At 35.2% G+C, this 19,609-nt stretch overlaps 1 protein-coding gene across 19 annotated transcripts in view; it reads left to right on the top strand.

Moving 5' to 3' along the window:
• LOC128229128 (protein unc-13 homolog B-like) overlaps positions 1 to 19,609 on the top strand; it is a 105,673-nt gene that overhangs the window by 28,245 nt on the left and 57,819 nt on the right. For all 19 annotated transcript variants that reach the window (XR_008260036.1, XR_008260035.1, XR_008260037.1 and 16 more), the window contains 5 exons: positions 10,686 to 10,803; positions 14,545 to 14,668; positions 17,326 to 17,405; positions 18,299 to 18,344; positions 18,654 to 19,485. Coding sequence is in view for 14 of the 19 variants with exons in the window: in XM_052940830.1 (XP_052796790.1) it covers positions 10,686 to 10,803; positions 14,545 to 14,668; positions 17,326 to 17,405; positions 18,299 to 18,344; positions 18,654 to 19,485 (1,200 nt within the window). In the remaining 5 variants the exon portion in view is untranslated. The remainder of the gene's footprint in view (positions 1 to 10,685; positions 10,804 to 14,544; positions 14,669 to 17,325; positions 17,406 to 18,298; positions 18,345 to 18,653; positions 19,486 to 19,609) is intronic.

Below are 19,609 nucleotides of genomic sequence, written 5' to 3'. Positions count from 1 at the left end.
AACTCAATCCAGTTAATGCTCATGATTCACGTCGAGTTGTAATGAGAAATGTCCCTTGATAAAAACGTAAACAATCCTATTTGTTTTCCATTTATTTCTGAATAAATCATTTTGAAGGAAACATTCTATTTATAAACATGTGTTTTCTGTGTGATTTTACCTTCTTCAGTTATTTCATCGGTGGACACTGTACCGGACCTTACCCCTTTGTCACTGCTCAGCAAAATTTTGGACTGTAATGTATGTAGATAGTTAGCAGGAAATTTTTTCTTCAACATTATGGAGTAAAAAATAAGAAATATAAAAATTATAATATAGTAGCTTCAATTTCAGCTGAAAAGCAGCCTCAGTTTGCACTGGAGCTTGGCCTCAGTCTTAGCTGGAAATTAGCTGCAGTTTCAGCTTACATGCAGCCTCAGTTTGCGCTGGAGCTCAGCCGCAGTTTTAACTGGAAATTATTCGCAGTTTTGGTTGTAATTTAGCCTCAGTTTGCGCTGGAGCTCAGCCGCAGTTTTAACTGGAAATCATTCGCAGTTTTGGTTGTAATTCAGCCTCAGTTTGCGCTGGAGCTCGGCCTCAGTTTGAGCTGGAAATTAGCCGTAGTTTCAGCTGAAATGCAGCCTTAGTTTGCACTGGAGCTCGGCCGCAGTTATAGCTAGAAAATAGCCGCAGTTTCAGCTGAAATGCAGCCTCAGTTTGCGCTGGAGCTCGGCCTAAGTTTTAGCTGAAAGTTAGCCTCAGTTTTACCTGAAACACAGCCTCAGTTTTAGCTGGTGATCAGCCTCAGTTTTAGCTCAGCCGCAGTTTTAACTGGAAATTGATAGCAGTTTTGGTTGTAATTCAGCCTCAGTTTGCGCTGGAGCTCGGTCTCAGTTTTAGCTGGAAATTAGCCTCAGTTTTAGATGAAATGCAACCTCAGTTTCAGCTGGGATTCAGCCTCAGACAGTTTGATCTGAAATTTAGCCTCAGTTTTAGTTAGAGAAGATGTTCCTGCAAGATGCTTTGCAGTTTGTTGCTGTTCCAATGTAAATGGACTTTTACTTCTCCCAAGAATGACGGATGTCTTAAGATTTTAATTGGCAAGAAAACTGAAACAACAGAATTATGACGCTAATGTATTTTGACATGCCTAATGTTTATTTGTTTTAAAACATTTTAGCTTTCAACGTTGCTGCCAGTAATTATACAGTGTTGAATGTTTGAAGTGGCTGAATTGGGCTATATGCATTATAGAACTTAGTAAGATTTGATGAATATAATGGACTAAAATATGGTAGAACTTTGTAGAACTTATAAAAAAAAATATTTGAAAATGCATCCTTAAAGTGCATTTGATTTAAAGAAGCTGCAGGCATGTGTTTTTTATCAGTAATCATATGTTATGTAATGTTGCAATTTTCTCTCTTTTGGGTAGCCTCCAGACCACTGTACTGGAAACTTGAAGTGTTTCCATTTATGCATATACTACTTGGAATGTTTGCTATTTATCCTCCAGAGATGCAAAGTCAGACATATGAAGTACTGATGCAGAATGTTTAATTTATTTTTGAGATCAGAGCAATTCATTTGAATATATACAATTGATATTGATTGTTATGTATCCTTTGTCTGTTGACTTGGAGGAGGAGTCTCAGAAAGGGGTACATTTGTTTATTTTATGGTGCCACTGCAGAGTATTGGTCTTGTTTGAGTTTTACTAAAGTAAATGGAAAGTGGGTTTGAGTTTCCTGATCGGGAAGAACCAAAGGCACCGAACCAATCAGTCAATTGCCCCCTCTGTATAATAATAGCTGATAATATGTTTCATATCAATCACAATTTCGTTATTACAATCTTCTGGCTAGAGTGCAAATATTCTATCTATGCCTGATATGTTGTCCTAGACATTAAAATTTACATGGTCATATTGTTTTGTATGTGTGCATGGAGAATGTCCTCAAGAAAACTGAGCCTTGAGAAGAATAGCTTGTTTGCATTTGACAACCACAGTTAGATCCAGTTATAGAAGTCAATTATTCCGACAACCACAGTTAGATCCAGTCATAGAAGTCAATTATTCCGACAACCACAGTTAGATCTAGTTATAGAAGTCAATTATTCCGACAACCACAGTTAGATCCAGTCATAGAAGTCAATTATTCTGACAACCACAGTTAGATCCAGTTATAGAAGTCAATTATTCCGACAACCACAGTTAGATCCAGTCATAGAAGTCAATTATTCCGACAACCACAGTTAGATCCAGTTATAGAAGTCAATTATTCCGACAACCACAGTTAGATCCAGTTATAGAAGTCAATTATTCCGACAACCACAGTTAGATCCAGTTATAGAAGTCAATTATTCCGACAACCACAGTGAGATCCAGTTATAGAAGTCAATTATTCCGACAACCACAGTTAGATCCAGTTATAGAAGTCAATTATTCCGACAACCACAGTTAGATCCAGTTATAGAAGTCAATTATTCCGACAACCACAGTTAGATCCAGTTATAGAAGTCAATTATATTATTCTGACAACCACAGTTAGATCCAGTTATAGAAGTCAATTATTCCGACAACCACAGTTAGATCCAGTTATAGAAGTCAATTATTCCGACAACCACAGTTAGATCCAGTTATAGAAGTCAATTATTCCGACAACCACAGTTAGATCCAGTCATAGAAGTCAATTATTCGACAACCACAGTTAGATCCAGTTATAGAAGTCAATTATTCCGACAACCACAGTTAGATCCAGTTATAGAAGTCAATTATTCCGACAACCACAGTTAGATCCAGTATGTGCATCAATGGTTTTTTTTGTACCTGTCATTATCATAGGGATAGATGTGCTCATACTTTATTGCCATTTAATAAAAAAAATTATACAGATATTATAATCACTGTTCTTTTTTTTCTTTGGGGAGTTCTTGTGTTTTGCCAATATATAGCTTTGATGACATTGTCAACATATGTGTGGTGCTAATACTTTATTGCTCATATTGAAAAACAACACCACAGTCATACACATCAGATTGATCACATTGATATGCTGTGCCTGGCGTAGTAAGTATCCTAGTTTCTGCTTAAAATAATTCAAAAGTAAGGAATCATCATTGTCATGTTTACACTTTGTGTTGATCTTGAGCATGTTAAACATTTGAATATATTTATATGTCATTAAACTATGTTTGTTTTTAATAAATTGGTATTAAAATTGTTTTTAATATGGTTGATACATTCTCTGAAATTGGAGTCTGGAAGAGGAGCCACTCAGAAGTAGAAACATTATTATTGTAGGCTACACTGTTACTACAAAGTGGTTTCATAACATAAATTGTCTTCATACGTTGAGTTGTCCTCAGCCCAGTGAGTGTTTTGCAATTTCCAATGAGAAAGGGAGAGAAAATAATTGTAATGCTACAGTCAGTAGGTATAGTGTTTACTTTGTGAGTAAAGCTCACAGTTTTAGATTATTGAGAGCATTGTTGTTGTTGTTTATTGTCAGTTGTAACCAAGGAAGTGGGTAATTAAATAAGATATGTAACACTCATTTCATATTCCATCTTCAAAGATTCTGACTTGGAATATATGAGATTGACCGGTACTCTGATTTGCCATCCAGACTAGTTCAGACACTGGCTTATGGAGCTAATCATTTGGTAATGTAGTTTTGCATTTGGCAGTTTGGAATGGAAAAAAGGTCTGGCCACTTGGTATGGACATAATAATCCCATGCCAGTGCGATATTGACAATTGGTGTATTATGTAAATTAAATTACCACGTCTGGATCCTTTCCAGTGAAAACGGACATTGCAAAGGCTTCAGTAGCAGAATGTTAGTTCTAGGTAATCAATGAATAGATATTCATACTGAGTGTATTGGACGCATTCCATAAACAGTCATTCTGCTTGAGACAGAATTCTCATTAGGGTCATAATAGCATAACTGGCTGAGTAATGTTTCTGTGCCCAATTATGCTCAGAAATATGTACAGCTGGAAAACTGTCAGACAGTGCATATGGGAGTTGCTTTAGAAGGTGCAAGATGATAGCAAGAGATTGCATACAAACAATTGTTATTCAATAAACTCAGATATAACAGGACGTATGTTTGAATATTTGTTGGTGTCAGACCTAGGGCCAAGTTTACAAGACTCAAAAACTGTAAATCTTTTTTTCATTCTAATGTCCTTCTTGTTGAGTATTGCTGATAAAATTTGCTGAATTGTATTAATTATTGATCTGACATTTATTTCTGTTAAACAAAGGGAATAAATGATGGTTCTTTGTAATTTAGTAGAAGTGCTTTTCTGAGTCAGAGTCTGAACTCATGACTTGACTCTGCTCATTTTTGAATGCCCCAGGCCCAAATATCATGAAAGTACTAAAGTCAAATAACAATCTCAATCTCAACTCATGTTGTAACCTCATAAAAGAAAAGAATGATTTAAAATCTTATATATTTAGCTCACCAGAGCATGAAGTGCTCAAGGTGAGCTATTGTGATCGGTCTTTGTCCGTCGTCTGTCTGTCAGTCCGTCCGTCCGTCCCTCAGTCCGTCCATCAGCAATTGCTTAAAAAACATCTCCTCTGAAACTACCTGGCCAAATTCAATGAAACTTCACAGGAAGCTTTCTTGGGTGTCCCTCTACACAAATACAACAAGGGGTCACGATTGATTAACAACAACAACAACAACACAATGACCGACTTCCTGTTTTGCTTTAAAAAGCATCTCCTCTGAAACTACCTGTCCAAATTCATTGAAACTTTACAGGAAGCTTCCTTGGGTGACGTTCTACATAAATACAACAAGGGGTCATGATTGATCAACAACAACTACAACAGCAACAACAACAAAATGGCTGATTTGCTGTTTTGCTTTTAAAAAACATCTCCTCTGAAACTACCAGTCCAAATTCATTGAAATTTTACAGGAAGCTTCCTTTGGTAACCTTCTACAAAAATACAACAAGGGGTCTTGATTAACAACAACAACAACAACAAAATGGCTGACTTCCTGTTTTGCTTTAAAAAACATCTCCTCTGGAACTACCAGTCCAAATTCAATGAAACTTTACAGAAAGCTTCATTGCATGACCCTCTAGAAATATACAACAAGGCATTGACATTGATCATCAACAACAACAACAACAACAACTAAATGGCCGACTTACTGTTTTGCTTTAAAAAATCTCGGAAACTACCAGGCCAAATTCAATAAAAGGTAGCTTTATTGCATGACCCTTTACAAATATAAAACAAGGCATCGTCATCAGTCAAGATATGTTAAAATTGCAACATTTTTATGAATGTTTTATCACAGAGTTGTGGCCCTTTGCTTAGGTGAGCGTTTTAGGGCCATCATGGCCCTCTTGTTCTTTTTTAAAGCGTGTTTTCTCGTAGAATGTGTTGTTTAATAGATTTTGTCAATAAAGAAAACTAATTCAAGAGCAAATGGTATTCTTAAGTAATTGAGTATTCTTAAGTTATTGAGTATTCTTAAGTAATTGTTGAAAAAAAAAAGAATTATACTCGAATAAATTTTGGGCTGTAGAATATTTTTACCTAGGAATCTTGAATAATGGGGTTATTCAATATATTCTATGAAAGAAGCACTTTTATAAGGTGTAAAAATATATGTTATTTTTAATGACTCTTGATATATATATGGGGTTAAACGAGTTAATACTGAGATTAAGATTTCAGTATTTTCATGATATAGGGGTCTACTGGACTGTATTCACTAATGTCTTGAGTCTAAATTTGAAACACAGACTCATAAAAGCAAAAATAAAAACTTTTGTAAAAGTACTATTATAGTAGCAAACTTTAGATGCTTAAAATATTTACCTCTTACAAATAATCTGTTCTACAATTAAACACACATCTTTTTTCAATAAAATGTTGTTAAGGATTATGAAACAATTAAAAATTCCGACTCGAGACTTTGGTGAATATGGTTATTTTAACTGTAATGATTATAGAAAGGATTCAAGAATTAAGGCAAAACTGTTCTCAAAGTAGTGCCACACAATTTGGATTGTGTCTTCGGTTTTAATAGTCCTTTTATGACACAATAGATGTGTTTTATGTTTGACTTGGGAAAACAGGGTTGTTAGGCCTGGAATAAAATCTCCATTAATGATATTCCTGTTGTCCAGTTTTAGATATTTCTGACTTTTGGCATTATTACAAGTATTTCCAGGTAAAAAATTGATTGTTTGACCCATATTTATTGTTCAACAAAATCTGTAAGGTTTGTGAAACTTAAAGTTTGGCCATTATAGGTAGATAAACCATTTGAGATTTAGGCTTAAAACATTGAATGCTTATAACTGCATGTGAAGCAAATATATATATATATATATATATAGCCTATAACCCTGACTGAAATAGTTGTGGAGTAGGATGCCCAGTTTGGCCAACGAAAATAACAGTCAGGCCAACTAACAATTTATGTACTTTCCCAAAGGAAGAGTTTAGTGCTTTGAAACGTCAGGGTCTGATTAATCCAGTTAAAACTGTTTTGTTTAGAGAAAATGAACATGACACTTTAATTGGTCTTTTAGTACAGTTTTATATAAAGGTTAACTGCCAAACGTCTTATGGCAAATTTGAAAATGCATTGCAGACAATCTTACAAAAAGGTTAATTTTTGAAATTGGTCTGCCTTATTTTACAAAGCATAAAGAATTATTGTCAGAAATGGAAGGCAATCACTCTTAGGCTCTTTGAGTGTTTTTCAGACTGTATATTTTGTCTGGATTTGATGGCATGCTGCCTATCAGAAATCAGTATTTCTTTCCGTAATGTTAAAATCAATAGGTAATTCTCTCAATTGCATCTTTGTTGTGTTTTATTTATTATGTCTAATGTTTAAGAATGCCAACATGTTTGGTTTTGCATAGCCATTGGCTTCTTTCCTCTTAGTGCACTGTAACATTTTGTTGTGTGAAAGCATTTGTTACCCTCTCAATTAAGGGCCAGCCCACACCTTGATTCCCGTTGACTAGCAGCTAGGCAGTAGTGTCATGAGTGTGTCTTTCAAAATTTGAAAAGTAGAGAAACTAAAATAGATTAAACTGTGTAATCACAGGCAGCAGACCATAATGATGCATTTATTCCATAATAGCCCTTAAATGTAGGAGGACTTAAATGAATATGGATGACCTGAATTATCTGCTCTCCAAATTGGATGATTAACTCAAGAAATATCACCACTGTTATAAGTGGTCTGCAAGAGAATTCCTCAGAAAATTGTGGTGCTATCATCATTTTGTGAGGAAAACAAAATCAGAAAATTGAGGGAGTTATTATTGAATTTATGTTTAAATTTCCTAATTTGGAAAGCTTTTTGCTGAGAGTTCAAATCTTTCAAGGTTCCAACAGGCCGCCTTAAAATTTGCATCAATGTCTTTGTAATTACCCTGCTTAAAATCTTCAGGAGGCAGTTAAGGAATTCATTTCAGAGCAAATTGGGCAGTAGCTTGAATTAATAATATAAATATCCCTCATATAGAAGGGCGAAATTGGGTTATTATTTTACTGATGACTGATTTTACAAATTTCTTTTCTTGACAATTTTTGTTTTGTAGTTGTTTTGGAAAGCGGTTCAATGTCAGGAGTTTCCTTTATACCCTTGCCCCTTCCAAATCAGAGTTTGTAGCTGTAAAAAAATCCAAATCAACGTATATTGATGCAATTATGATGTATTTAGTACACATGTTTACTCACTCCAGCTCAGGGTACCGGAATATCTGTCCATTACCCTTCTGTGGATATCTTTGCTTTTCTTTATTTGGCATTTCCATGTCAGAACAAGATGGTTCTATAGATTGCATGGTAAACCACGATTTACCCTGGCCATTGTCAACAATGTGCTCCTTTTAGAATTCATAAATATGTTATTTGAGTCTCTCATTATGGTCAAATATCTTACAGGGTTAGGGTCAATATCTTACAGGGTTATGGCTAATATCTTAAAAGGTTTAAGGCTAATATCTAACAGGGTTAGGACCAATGTCTTACAGGGTTAAAGCTAATATCTTATAGGGTTATGGCTAATATCTTAAAAGGGTTACGGCTAATATCTAACAGGGTTATGGCTAATATCTTACAGGGTTATGGCTAATATCTTACAGGGTTATGGCTAATATCTTAAAAGGTTTAAGGCTAATATCTAACAGGGTTAGGACCAATGTCTTACAGGGTTAAAGCTAATATCTTATAGGGTTATGGCTAATATATTTCAGGGCTAGGGCCATTATGTCTTACAGGGTTACAGCCCATACCTTACAGGGTTAGGGCCAATGTCTTACAGGGCTACAGCCCATACCTTACAGGGTTAGGGCCAATGTCTTACAGGGCTACAGCCCATACCTTACAGGGTTAGGGCCAATGTCTTACAGGGCTGCAGCCCATACCTTACAGGGTTAGGGCCAATGTCTTACAGGGTTACAGCCCATACCTTACAGGGTTAGGGCCAATGTCTTACAGGGTTACAGCCCATACCTTACAGGGTTAGGGCCAATGTCTTACAGGGCTACAGCCCATACCTTACAGGGTTAGGGCCAATGTCTTACAGGGCTACAGCCCATACCTTACAGGGTTAGGGCCAATGTCTTACAGGGCTAGGGCCAATAACTTACAGGGTTAGGGCCAATGTCTTACAGGGCTACAGCCCATACCTTACAGGGTTAGGGCCAATGTCTTACAGGGCTACAGCCCATACCTTACAGGGTTAGGGCCAATGTCTTACAGGGCTACAGCCCATACCTTACAGGGTTAGGGCCAATGTCTTACAGGGTTACAGCCCATACCTTACAGGGTTAGGGCCAATGTCTTACAGGGTTACAGCCCATACCTTACAGGGTTACAGCCCATACCTTACAGGGCTAGGGCCAATATCTTACAGGGTTAGGGCCAATGTCTTACAGGGCTACAGCCCATACCTTACAGGGTTAGGGCCACTGTCTTACAGGGCTAGGGCCAATATCTTACAGGGTTATGGCTAATATCTTTCTGGGCAAGGGCCAATGCCAGTTTCAAGGCTCTCATTAACGGTCAAATATCTTTACAGAGTTTAGGGCCAGTTTCTTGAATCAAACCTGGGTTTTGATATTGAATGAGGTCATCTGGAAACCTGTCAGATTCCTTGTAGAAAGGAATTCAGATGTTAATTGAATTCAAACCAAATTCCCCCAATACCATAAGTATAAGCCCTGCTGCTGTAATGTTTATGATGTACTGTATTTAAATTGTGTTATTACATTAATATCATGAGTCTTCTGGTCTGGTTCAACTTCAAGCAGCAGTCTTTGACCATCCTGGTATTGATGGGAGCCAGTTTATTGATGAAAGATGGGTGGTTTTATGGAAGACTCAATCAACAGATACCAGCATCCATGAATGACGACCATGTGTAAATTTCTTTGATGCCTTAGAGACTTTGTACTTGAGACAGGTTTCAGTTGGCTGCAACACCATATTAGTATCACGGATGGTGAACTTAACACTTTATTTCAACTTTTTCTAGTCATAAGAGAAATTGGCTATGCTATTCTAGGATTCATGTAGTTAATCACATTTTTCTTTGACGTGCTTTGTTTAAAGTACGAGTTATAAAAGTGAAGTATTTATTTGAGAATTGTTTGGGCTTGTCAGAATTTAATTGCAGAGATATTGTCAGGGTTTTATGATATTTCTTGCAAACTTCAACACATTCATCATGATTTCCCATAGAGCTTTCTAGTTAGAAGCAATATTTCATTGTTGTAAAACTTCTTCCTTGTTTTGCATTCGCTTAAAACTATGTTTTTTGCAAATGATAATCACAGGGATGAAATGGTTGAAAATTGCGTGACTGGTAATATCCCTGTGCATTTTTCCATCGCTGAAGTACTTAATTAATTACTGAAATAAAAAAGCAGGAATTATGTCAATAGGATTTTTTCCTGATCTGTCATGTTTGACACCCACACATTCTTGGGAATCTGTAACCACATACTGGAAACAGTGGCCAGTTAAAATGACACCATTGACCATGATAATGAATGTAGTCTGGCTGTTTTCAAAAAGTCACCTGTTGTATTGATTGTACAGGGTTCAGCCTTTAGCAGGTCTCTGTAAAAATGGCCTTTTACTTGAAACCCTTCTGAATTAATTCTACCCAAAATGTATCAGACATCTTTCTTTTCCAAGGCACAAGTGAATAAAGAAAATTCATGACTAACTATTTAATACTGCTATATAAGTTCCTTTACTTGGTCTGTTGCCATTACAGCTCTGCCAGCTTGTCTACTGATGTAAATATACTGATATGATGGGTCTGTAATCCTAATAATTATTATTTGATAGGTTTCACATGCTGTCTCTTGGGATATTTGTTATGAGGCTGTGGCATAAACTCCAATAATGGTTGTTAGGTGGATTTGAAGAATTGCAGTTAATTTTGCAAGTGCAGTCTTTTGTGAAGTCTAAATGTTATTGAGTACTATAAAGTCGTCTATTTGGCTTCCTCCACTTTGAGTAACTATGGTTTCAACTCTCGTTTGGATCATATCAGTTTTACCAGATTCATGATAGCTGTTTATAATTGATTCATTCCTGAAAGATTTAGGGTACCGGTATGCACGTAATTTATGTTTGCACAATTTTTTTTAATATTTTACCATGTATCACCTATGCATATTTTCAGTGAGACTGACCGGCTGGATGCAGGGATGATTATTGAGGTGTGGAACAAGGGCATGCTTTGGGACAAGTTGATAGGGCTCCACTGGCTGCCACTGCGCAGTGTCCACTTTTCCAACCAGGTAACAACTGACCAGCTGGACACTGGGTCTGGAACAAGGGCAATTTTTGTCAGATTATTATTGCCATTTACTTTTACAAAAATGTAAATAACTACAAGTATGTTTTTTGGTAAACAGAATAATTAAGCCTTTCTTTGGTATTTCAATACTGTGTTCTTTTAAAGACAGAAAGGTTTGTGTGTAAATGTATCCATGATTTCAAATGAACTCAATCATACTTATAATTTAGACATCTTGAATAAAAGTATAAATATTTACAATATCATAGGTACAATTATGTGAATCTCAGATCCCAGGTGACCCCATATAAGTTTGGTGTCAGGTGAAAGGGTTCTATGTGTTGATAATGAGTTATACCGATAAAAACAATTACAGATAGCATTTTTTTCCTTAAAAAAAATACAAAAAAGGTCATATCATGTTTGATCTCAAATAAATTAAAGAACAAAAATATACACTACAACAGGGTCTTCTATGAAAAATGTTTGAGTCATGTTTTTATAAATTAGTCATCAGTTAACAATTCCCTTTCAAATGATACCAAAATTATATGGATTTACCAGACATAAAAAATTAAAAAAAATTGCAAATGCTTGTGAAATGAAAATCTTAATTGTACATGGAATGCTTACATCTTATTATGATAATGATCTAATTTACAGAGAGAAAAATTGAAACTGTTTTATTGTGATGAAAGGTAATGCATATATATGTTTGAAATGGTGGTTTTTTGTGTGCAGCCTTTAACCCAAGGGAAGTAATTGCACATAACAACGATCTGGGACCTGCTTCATTAAAGGATCTTGGTCAATATTTTTCTTATCTCAAACAATCGTAAATCTGTTTAAACGTCATAGGTGGCAACATGGTGACTGTTTTGTTTCCTACATTTTGAGTTCATTCTTCATACTGGCTATAAGTTTTATTCACACAAATTGGTTGCAAAATAATGAACACATGGCACTAAGATATAATATAAATATTGCCCCCCTTGACTGTTGTCCAAGGCTTTAGTGGAGGTTGAAAGTGTTTGCTGAGGGTTGACAAGATGAACTGTTACCCTCAAGGGGAGCAATATTCATTTTATTATACCAATCAAAATTTACTTTATTTCTTTTTTAAATGGGTCTATTATTGCACTTTAAAAAGTTATAATTTTTTGTCTGCTACACAAAACAAAGCATCTATACAGCACAGATGAGTCAGTAGAAGGTATATACCATGTATGGCATTGTATTAAGCTTCCTGTGTAACAGTGTGCTGCTGGGTAACAGTGCTGGGTACCATGACAAAGAACTTCATTGAAACCAGTCCCTGTATGACAATTGATTGTTTTGGGCACCTAATACAATATAACTGATTTAAGGATAGCAAAATGCTTAGAGAGTTTTAAATCTGAGCATCATCATGTTATTTTGTAGCCACATTGATATTTCATATTTGCAAAGTGTGCTTGTTAATTAATGAAATGTACTTTAAAGTGTACAAGGAAATATTCCCTGACAGAATGAAATTATCCTATAGTATTGGCCATTATAATAAAGTAAGCCAATCTATAAATAGACTACCATATTTGTCCTTATCAACATGCATGGTAAAATTAAACCTATGAAACAAAATTGTAGTGTTTATAATATATATGTATTGTTTAGTTTTGTGTAATCCACAGTAGAATAGTGGCTTGTTTAAAAGATGTCAGCAGAATTGAGCTGGAAACAAAATTGCGATGGATGCGATATTTACGGCAGAAGTTTTCAGTTCAAATCCAGATTCAGACACAATACCAACAAAAAGTCCCTACTAGGGTATAAGGACAAATGTGGTATGCTGTTTAATTAACCTTAACAATCCATGCACTGTTTGAAGCCTGTTTGAAGCTTGTTCAAAGGCTTTAAATGGTACAATATTTGACTATATTGTCATATTACATAAGTTCTACAGATTTCTGAAGGTTAAATCTATTTTCAGTTTGTCAATTTTCCCTTTTTCTTCATACAGCCAGTACATAAGTGACTGTTGAAATTAAATTAATATTAAATTTCTAGAGATGTGAAAAATAAAACATTTTCAGTCACAAATAAATATTAATATATTTTACAATGTAATAAAAATACAAGATAATGAGTTATAATGAGAATATTTAAGATATATATTTTTCACAGCAGGCTTTGTGTTGGTGTGCATGTCTATTACAATAACATAACATATGTGTCTGTCTTAACTAAATTACTCTTTGGATTACATAAATATAAAAAAAGTTGACATTTTAAAGCATTTATATGATCTTTGCTCATATTAGAACACTGTTTTCTTTGATGTGACATTCTGCCTTAGATTTGTATTTTTTGTCTTTTTTTCTGTAATATCTGTTTGTTTTCATTATTCTATATTTCAATAAAATTCCAGAATCTTATTTATCAATCGGGGTTCTTATACATAATATAAGCAACTTTTTGCTGTTATATAACTAATTGATATTAGTTTGCAAATCAATTTGTTTGATAATCACTCTGTAAAGCAACAGTCACATCAAAGCGGAACCCAACACAGACCACCCCACATTAACATCCCGGATCTGGAGCTATCTTGACCTGGAGTGGTCCTGGTTGGTCCTGGGTGAAATTGAGTCGACGGCCCCTCTTTGATCGCAAAACATCGGACTAGCCTGGACCCAACACGGGACCAAAATAGATAAACACAGAGCCAATATGCATTAGCCCAGTTCCATCACAGCAGCACCTCCAACTGTCCCTGACAAACACAATATTGACAGGGATGACATTCTGGATCAGCTATGGACTGTCCCAGACCCAACACTAACAGCCCCGGGTTGATCCGTGTCCAATATAACATGCCGGATCGCCCTGGATCAACACAGTGCCACTACCAAACTTCCCGGTGCAAACTTACTGTCCCAGATTACCCTGCATTGAAAAATCCTCCTGCATGGTCCCAGATGGTACAGGATGACCATGGCAAGTTTAAATCTGGATAAGCCCGGATCCAATAAGGATCTGATCCCACATCAGCCAAATTTCAGTCTGGGACAGGTCTGTGGGACGAGGGCTAAATCACTTTTGTAAAAGAGCCAAAGGGAGAGGGATTGATTTTTCTGGTTTTAGAGTTTTTCTGAAATCAAAGACCATAAAACATTAACAAAGAAGGCCCTAGATTTGGTGGGAAGTCAGATGTAAAATGCCTAGAATACAGTACTTAATTATTTAATAAAATCTAAAAACAGGAGTATTTCCCATGAAGTTCAGATATAATTTGTAATTATGTAATGTCAGGGGACGACTGTGCCATGCTAAATGTGCGATTTCTGGACTGTAAAATGAGTTTGAGTACAGAGAACGAACAGATTCTGTAATGAAATAAGCTGGAATTCTCAAATTCCCCAGTTGGTCAATGAAAATTAATGTAAATGTTTATGCACATAGTACACGTAATGTTTGTGGAAATATATTTTGATCCATATAAAGGGCTTTAAATCTAACTTGTAAAAAAATCATGTGTCCTGCCCATAAATTTTTCAGTCATTGTAGGATTTCGAAATAATTTGGCAGAATTTCCCATCACAAGATGACGATGTATTGCACCAAGACCTGGGTCACTAGCTTCAAGGTCATGGTCACTGCGTGCCTCAGAACTATACTGATCTCTGTCTCTTTGTCCTTCTCATACGGAGGTTATTTTCTCTGGCACCTACACTGACCTTATATGTTTATATTGTTCTTCCAGGAGGGTGAGGGGAAGTGGATGACACTAGATAGTGAGCTTATAATGCAGAATGGGGAGATCAAGGGCACCCGCTACCCCACTGGACACAGCGTCCTCATTGAAGCTCGCTTTGAGATACCGTACGGTAGGTTATCTGGATCCCACTTCTTGCTTAAAGTCAGGAAGAATATCAGTAGGTCATGGACAATGGCAGAACTGGTTAGTGAAACGAAGGAGGAATAATCATAAGAATATTTCTGGGATGATGCACCTTTTATGAGCTTTTTTAACAACTAATAAACTTGTGCAAACGTGTGAAAGCTGTCAGCAATAAGTCATTCCATAGGTTACTGCGAAGATAAGTGTAGACATACAATGAAACTGTCTGACTTGGTCAAAGAGTTGTATATTCACGTTAACAATAATACTATGTGTAACCACGTTAAACTGCACACAATATGCTTTTACTACTTTTCTACAAATGCAAGTTGCCAATTTGTCTTGTTAGAACAATGCGCTGTCTTCACCTATAAGCCTCCCAGACAAATTGATGTCTATCCGTATCTGGAGGAAAATGAAGCAGCCAATTATAAAGTGTACTGTGGAACATGCAGATGGCACCAAATCTGTCCTGTGTGTGCCTAGATTCACAGTCACCTTAAAACCTGAAGTTTTATTACATAGCCCATTTTGTATTCTGAGCAGATGACAGTTACATGCAATTCCTTAAAGGTAAACCAGTTTAAGGTTTCAAAACACAATAATTATCATAATTTTCCCATACAAACTATTGAAGCTTTTAAAACACAATCATTATTACAAACTTCCCATACAAACTATTTAAGGTTCAAAACATAATATTTATTACATACTTCCCATACAAACTATGAAAGGTTCAAAACATAATATTTATTACAAACTTCCTGTACAAACTATTTAAGGTTTAAAACACAATAATTATTACAAACTTCCCGTACAAACTATTTAGGTTCAAAACGCAATATTTATTACCAACTTCATGAACATACTATTTAAGGTTTCAAAACATAATAATTATTACCAACTTTACGTACATACTATGCAAGGTTTCCAAACAAAAGATGTTTTTACCAACTTCCCGTACAAACTATTTAAGGTTTCAAAACATAATATTTATTACAAACTTCCCGTACAAACTATTTAAGGTTTCAAAACACAATATTTATTACCAACTTCACATACATACTATGCAAGGTTTCAAAACAAAAGATGTTTTTACCAACTTCCCGTACAAACTATTTAAGGCTTCAAAACATAATATTTATTACAAACTTCCCGTACAAACTATTTAAGGTTTCAAAACACAATAATTAATGAAGACTTCCTGGACATACTTTTTAAGATTTAAAAACACAATATTTATTAAAAACTTCCTGTACATACTATTTTCACAATAATGAAAACTTCCCGAACATAATTGCAAAACATTCTTACCAAAAAACTATTTCAAGAGATATTGGGGATGAAATTGCTCAGTGTGGTTTTAGAGTGCTAATTATATACATTATTTCCATATAGCTGTTGATCAATTCCTAAAACAAACAGTGGCTGAAAAAATATCCATTTATTCTTGTTAGAAATAATCATATGAGAGTAGCGCCACAATCTTCCCTGATTATTTATGTTCACAGAAGGGGTAAAACTGGAATTGAAATCTTGATGTATTGTTTACTCAATGAAACGAGCTGGAAAGTATGATTTAGAGATAAAGTGCATGTATTCATGGATTTGTGAAGGCCAATCAATGCCCATGTTTGCCTTCAGACCTGAATAAAAGAGAGTAACAGTGAAGGCTTTTGTTCATGTATCTGTTTGTTTTGTATCAACATCTTGTTAATCACCACTGTATACTTTGATCACTATAATTGTCCTTCAAATGGTATTGAAAATTTCAAAATGCAAAGTGCATTTTAGTTTAAAAATAAATAATAATAGGTAGGAAAAATTCCTTGTTAGCATCGATTTTCCATAAAAAGATGGCATGTGGTTGTCCTGAATCCAATTAATAAACACTTTGATCAGTTGTCCTCATCTTTTGGCTAGTTTGCATATTTAAAGAATTTAATTGGTTAATAATTGTTAATAATTATTATTGAATGTATATAGTGACCAATCAAAATAAAATTGTGACCATATCAAAGAATTTACCAGTTTTACACAATATTGATTTTGTAATCAATTATCTTCCTAATTACCAACTGATGATAGCCCTGTTTGTTTAATCTTCTTGTTTTCTTTAAAATATTAATTTATTGCCATCTCTTAATGGTTAACACGCATGAAACACATTCAAGTACAAATAGTTCTCTATTGTTCCTCAATGCACAACATGAGGAAAAAACAACAGAATACAATTATAATATAATTGCTGTCATGAACGATTATTGAGGTACTTTTAACAATATAAAAAAGTTTTAGTTGAGTGAGAGGATGGGGTGGCAGGAGGTCAGTTGTGTAGCTTAAAGAGTACTTATCGACTCCAATTTGACCTAAGAACTTTTTAACCATCAGTTATTAAAGAATTCTTTTTAGATTTTCTGGTATGAAAAAGCAATTCCAAACACATGTAATTTCCATCCAAAGGTAACCAATTTAAATCTGGCTGCTAATTTAATCATAAAAAAACACACTATTTTTTATGCGTATTTTTTTCTCTCTTTATTATTTGTTAAAGAGCTAATTTTATTAATATAAAAAAAAAACTTAGCTTATATGTCATCATTCATTTTTGTCCACTCAATGTTTGTGTGTTATGTCCTCCAGAAGCTGTGGCCGACCTTCCAGAACACGAGGCTATTAAGCTCAAGGAGAAACTTGAAGAGCTCAACAACATGGATGCCGAGGTAATAACGCACCACTTACAGATATAATCATCTTAGTTGGACAAATTATGTTACATTTAACTTATAGTATTAAAACATAAAACATAAGGCTCTTCTCTACACAACCTGGCGTCTACTTTGGCGTCTGCATCCGGTTAAAGTTTTCCGGCAAGTTGGGATTTTAAGCCATATCTCATTAACAGTTTATTCAATAGACTTGCTTCTTCACTGAGTTGTTGCACATTCATGCATATAATCATATATCTCACAGACCAAGTGGTGTATATTCAAATGCGCTGTCTTACAACAGCTATTTTATTACTGCAGAACTCTCTTTAGTATTTATTTTCCAAGATAGGAATACAGCAACATTATCTGTCTGAAACTTTAATAACTAATAATACTATCTACAATTGTTTTTGAATATATTTACTTTTGCAATTTACTTGGCATTGAAATAATTTAAACTTTTTCTATCAGTAAGAAATAGATATGACATATATCAGGATTAGCTGTTGAACAATTACTCATAAATCGGGCAAAGTAGATTTTTACAAATCCATATTTATAATCACACCTTCTTCAGACTTTCTCTGCTTAAATCTTATCGTTAACAATATAGTCGTAAAAATTACTTCTAGTTCATTACAGTTGTGCAGACACAGAAGTATCAAGTTGGTTATATGACCTCTCCTCCGTCAGATTATTGTTTTTGTTCTAGACAATTTCAACCAGAGTACAAGCCTTTCCCACAACACAACCAAGATTGAGGGGTGTTTTTATCTATTGAAAACAATCTTGTAGACAAATAGTTTATAGGATCTACTCTCAGTATAATCTATATTTTGTCATGCACCTCCCCCATGAATGCTGCTAAAATCATGTGATATCATGTTCTAATCCTGTCTTTCCAGATTCTCCAAAATAAGGAGTTGTCCAAGAGACAGAGTTATTCACAGTGTAAGAATTTGATTGAGTTTTAATGGATTCTTGGCTGTTTATAAAATACAGACTTTATGAATTTGGCAGATATAAATTGATAGTTGATGTACAAGGAGAAATGTTTGATAAAAATTGTCATGGAAATTCCAATGCTGTGCCTTGCAATATTTCATAAATCATTAGTTTTCTTGTGACTTTTGGATACTTTAAACTTTCATAGATTTTGTTTTTGTCGATGGTGTTTGTCATTTTTCAAATTTCTTATTTCATTTTATGGAACAGTAGGATTATTTATATAATAGACTTAAGTGTTGACTAATATTTCAGCGGGAATGTCTGAAGACAGTGATTACACGAGTGACATAAACTATCCGTTGCCCCACCAACACAACAGCTCAGCCCACCAGTTCCGAGGGGAACCCAACTATCCTTTGCACCGTGAAAATGGCAATGGATACAGGCAGGATTACCGATCTTATGAGGACTCATTTGACCAGGACGAATATGATCGGCCTCGAAGTTCTTGTGATCAAATTGATGAGTTTGATAGGTGTGGATCCTGCGAACAGGTTGATGCATTCGACCAGCGATCAATTGAACGAGATGATATTGCTTACAATCGAAGGAATTCCTTTGAACGGACTGAGTCATTTGAGCAGGAGTTTGATCGAAGATCGGATAACTATGACTATGAGCGGTCAGATACAGAGTATGAGAGGTCTTTACACAATGATCATTATGATCAGGATAACTACTATGACAGTCGTGATTATGACAGAAGATCACATCACAGCTCAAATCGTGACTTTGATTATGACTATGACCAGGAGGATTATATGTATTCACAAGACGAATATGAACGGACATTAACGAACGAAGATAGTATAAAAAGTGATAAAGATAGAGAAAGATACAGACACAGTGATACACTGGATTCTAGACACAGTGACTCTCATTATGAAAGAGAGAGTAGATATGATTCACAGGAGCGTTTATCAGATATATTTACACCACGTGAATCTCAACATTTTCCAAGAGAGCGTGATCCAAACAGCCCATACCATGTGCATGGGCGCAGTGACACAGACTCAGAAATCCTCTCATACAATAGTCGTCCCTATCCCAGACATAATGTCCCTTCATCTGTACCAAGACAAGGGTACGTACGAATATTCATTACTTTACTGTCGATAAACAATGCTCTAACTACATTATCATGATTTTTTTTTATTTTACAAAACTAAGTCTTGAGGGGTATATAGGAGTTAACATGTCGGTCGGTT

The sequence above is a fragment of the Mya arenaria genome, chromosome 3 (genome assembly GCF_026914265.1).
Source record: "Mya arenaria isolate MELC-2E11 chromosome 3, ASM2691426v1".
Classification (NCBI taxonomy): Eukaryota; Metazoa; Mollusca; class Bivalvia; order Myida; family Myidae; genus Mya; species Mya arenaria.
This window is presented reverse-complemented; position numbering and strand designations above follow the sequence as displayed.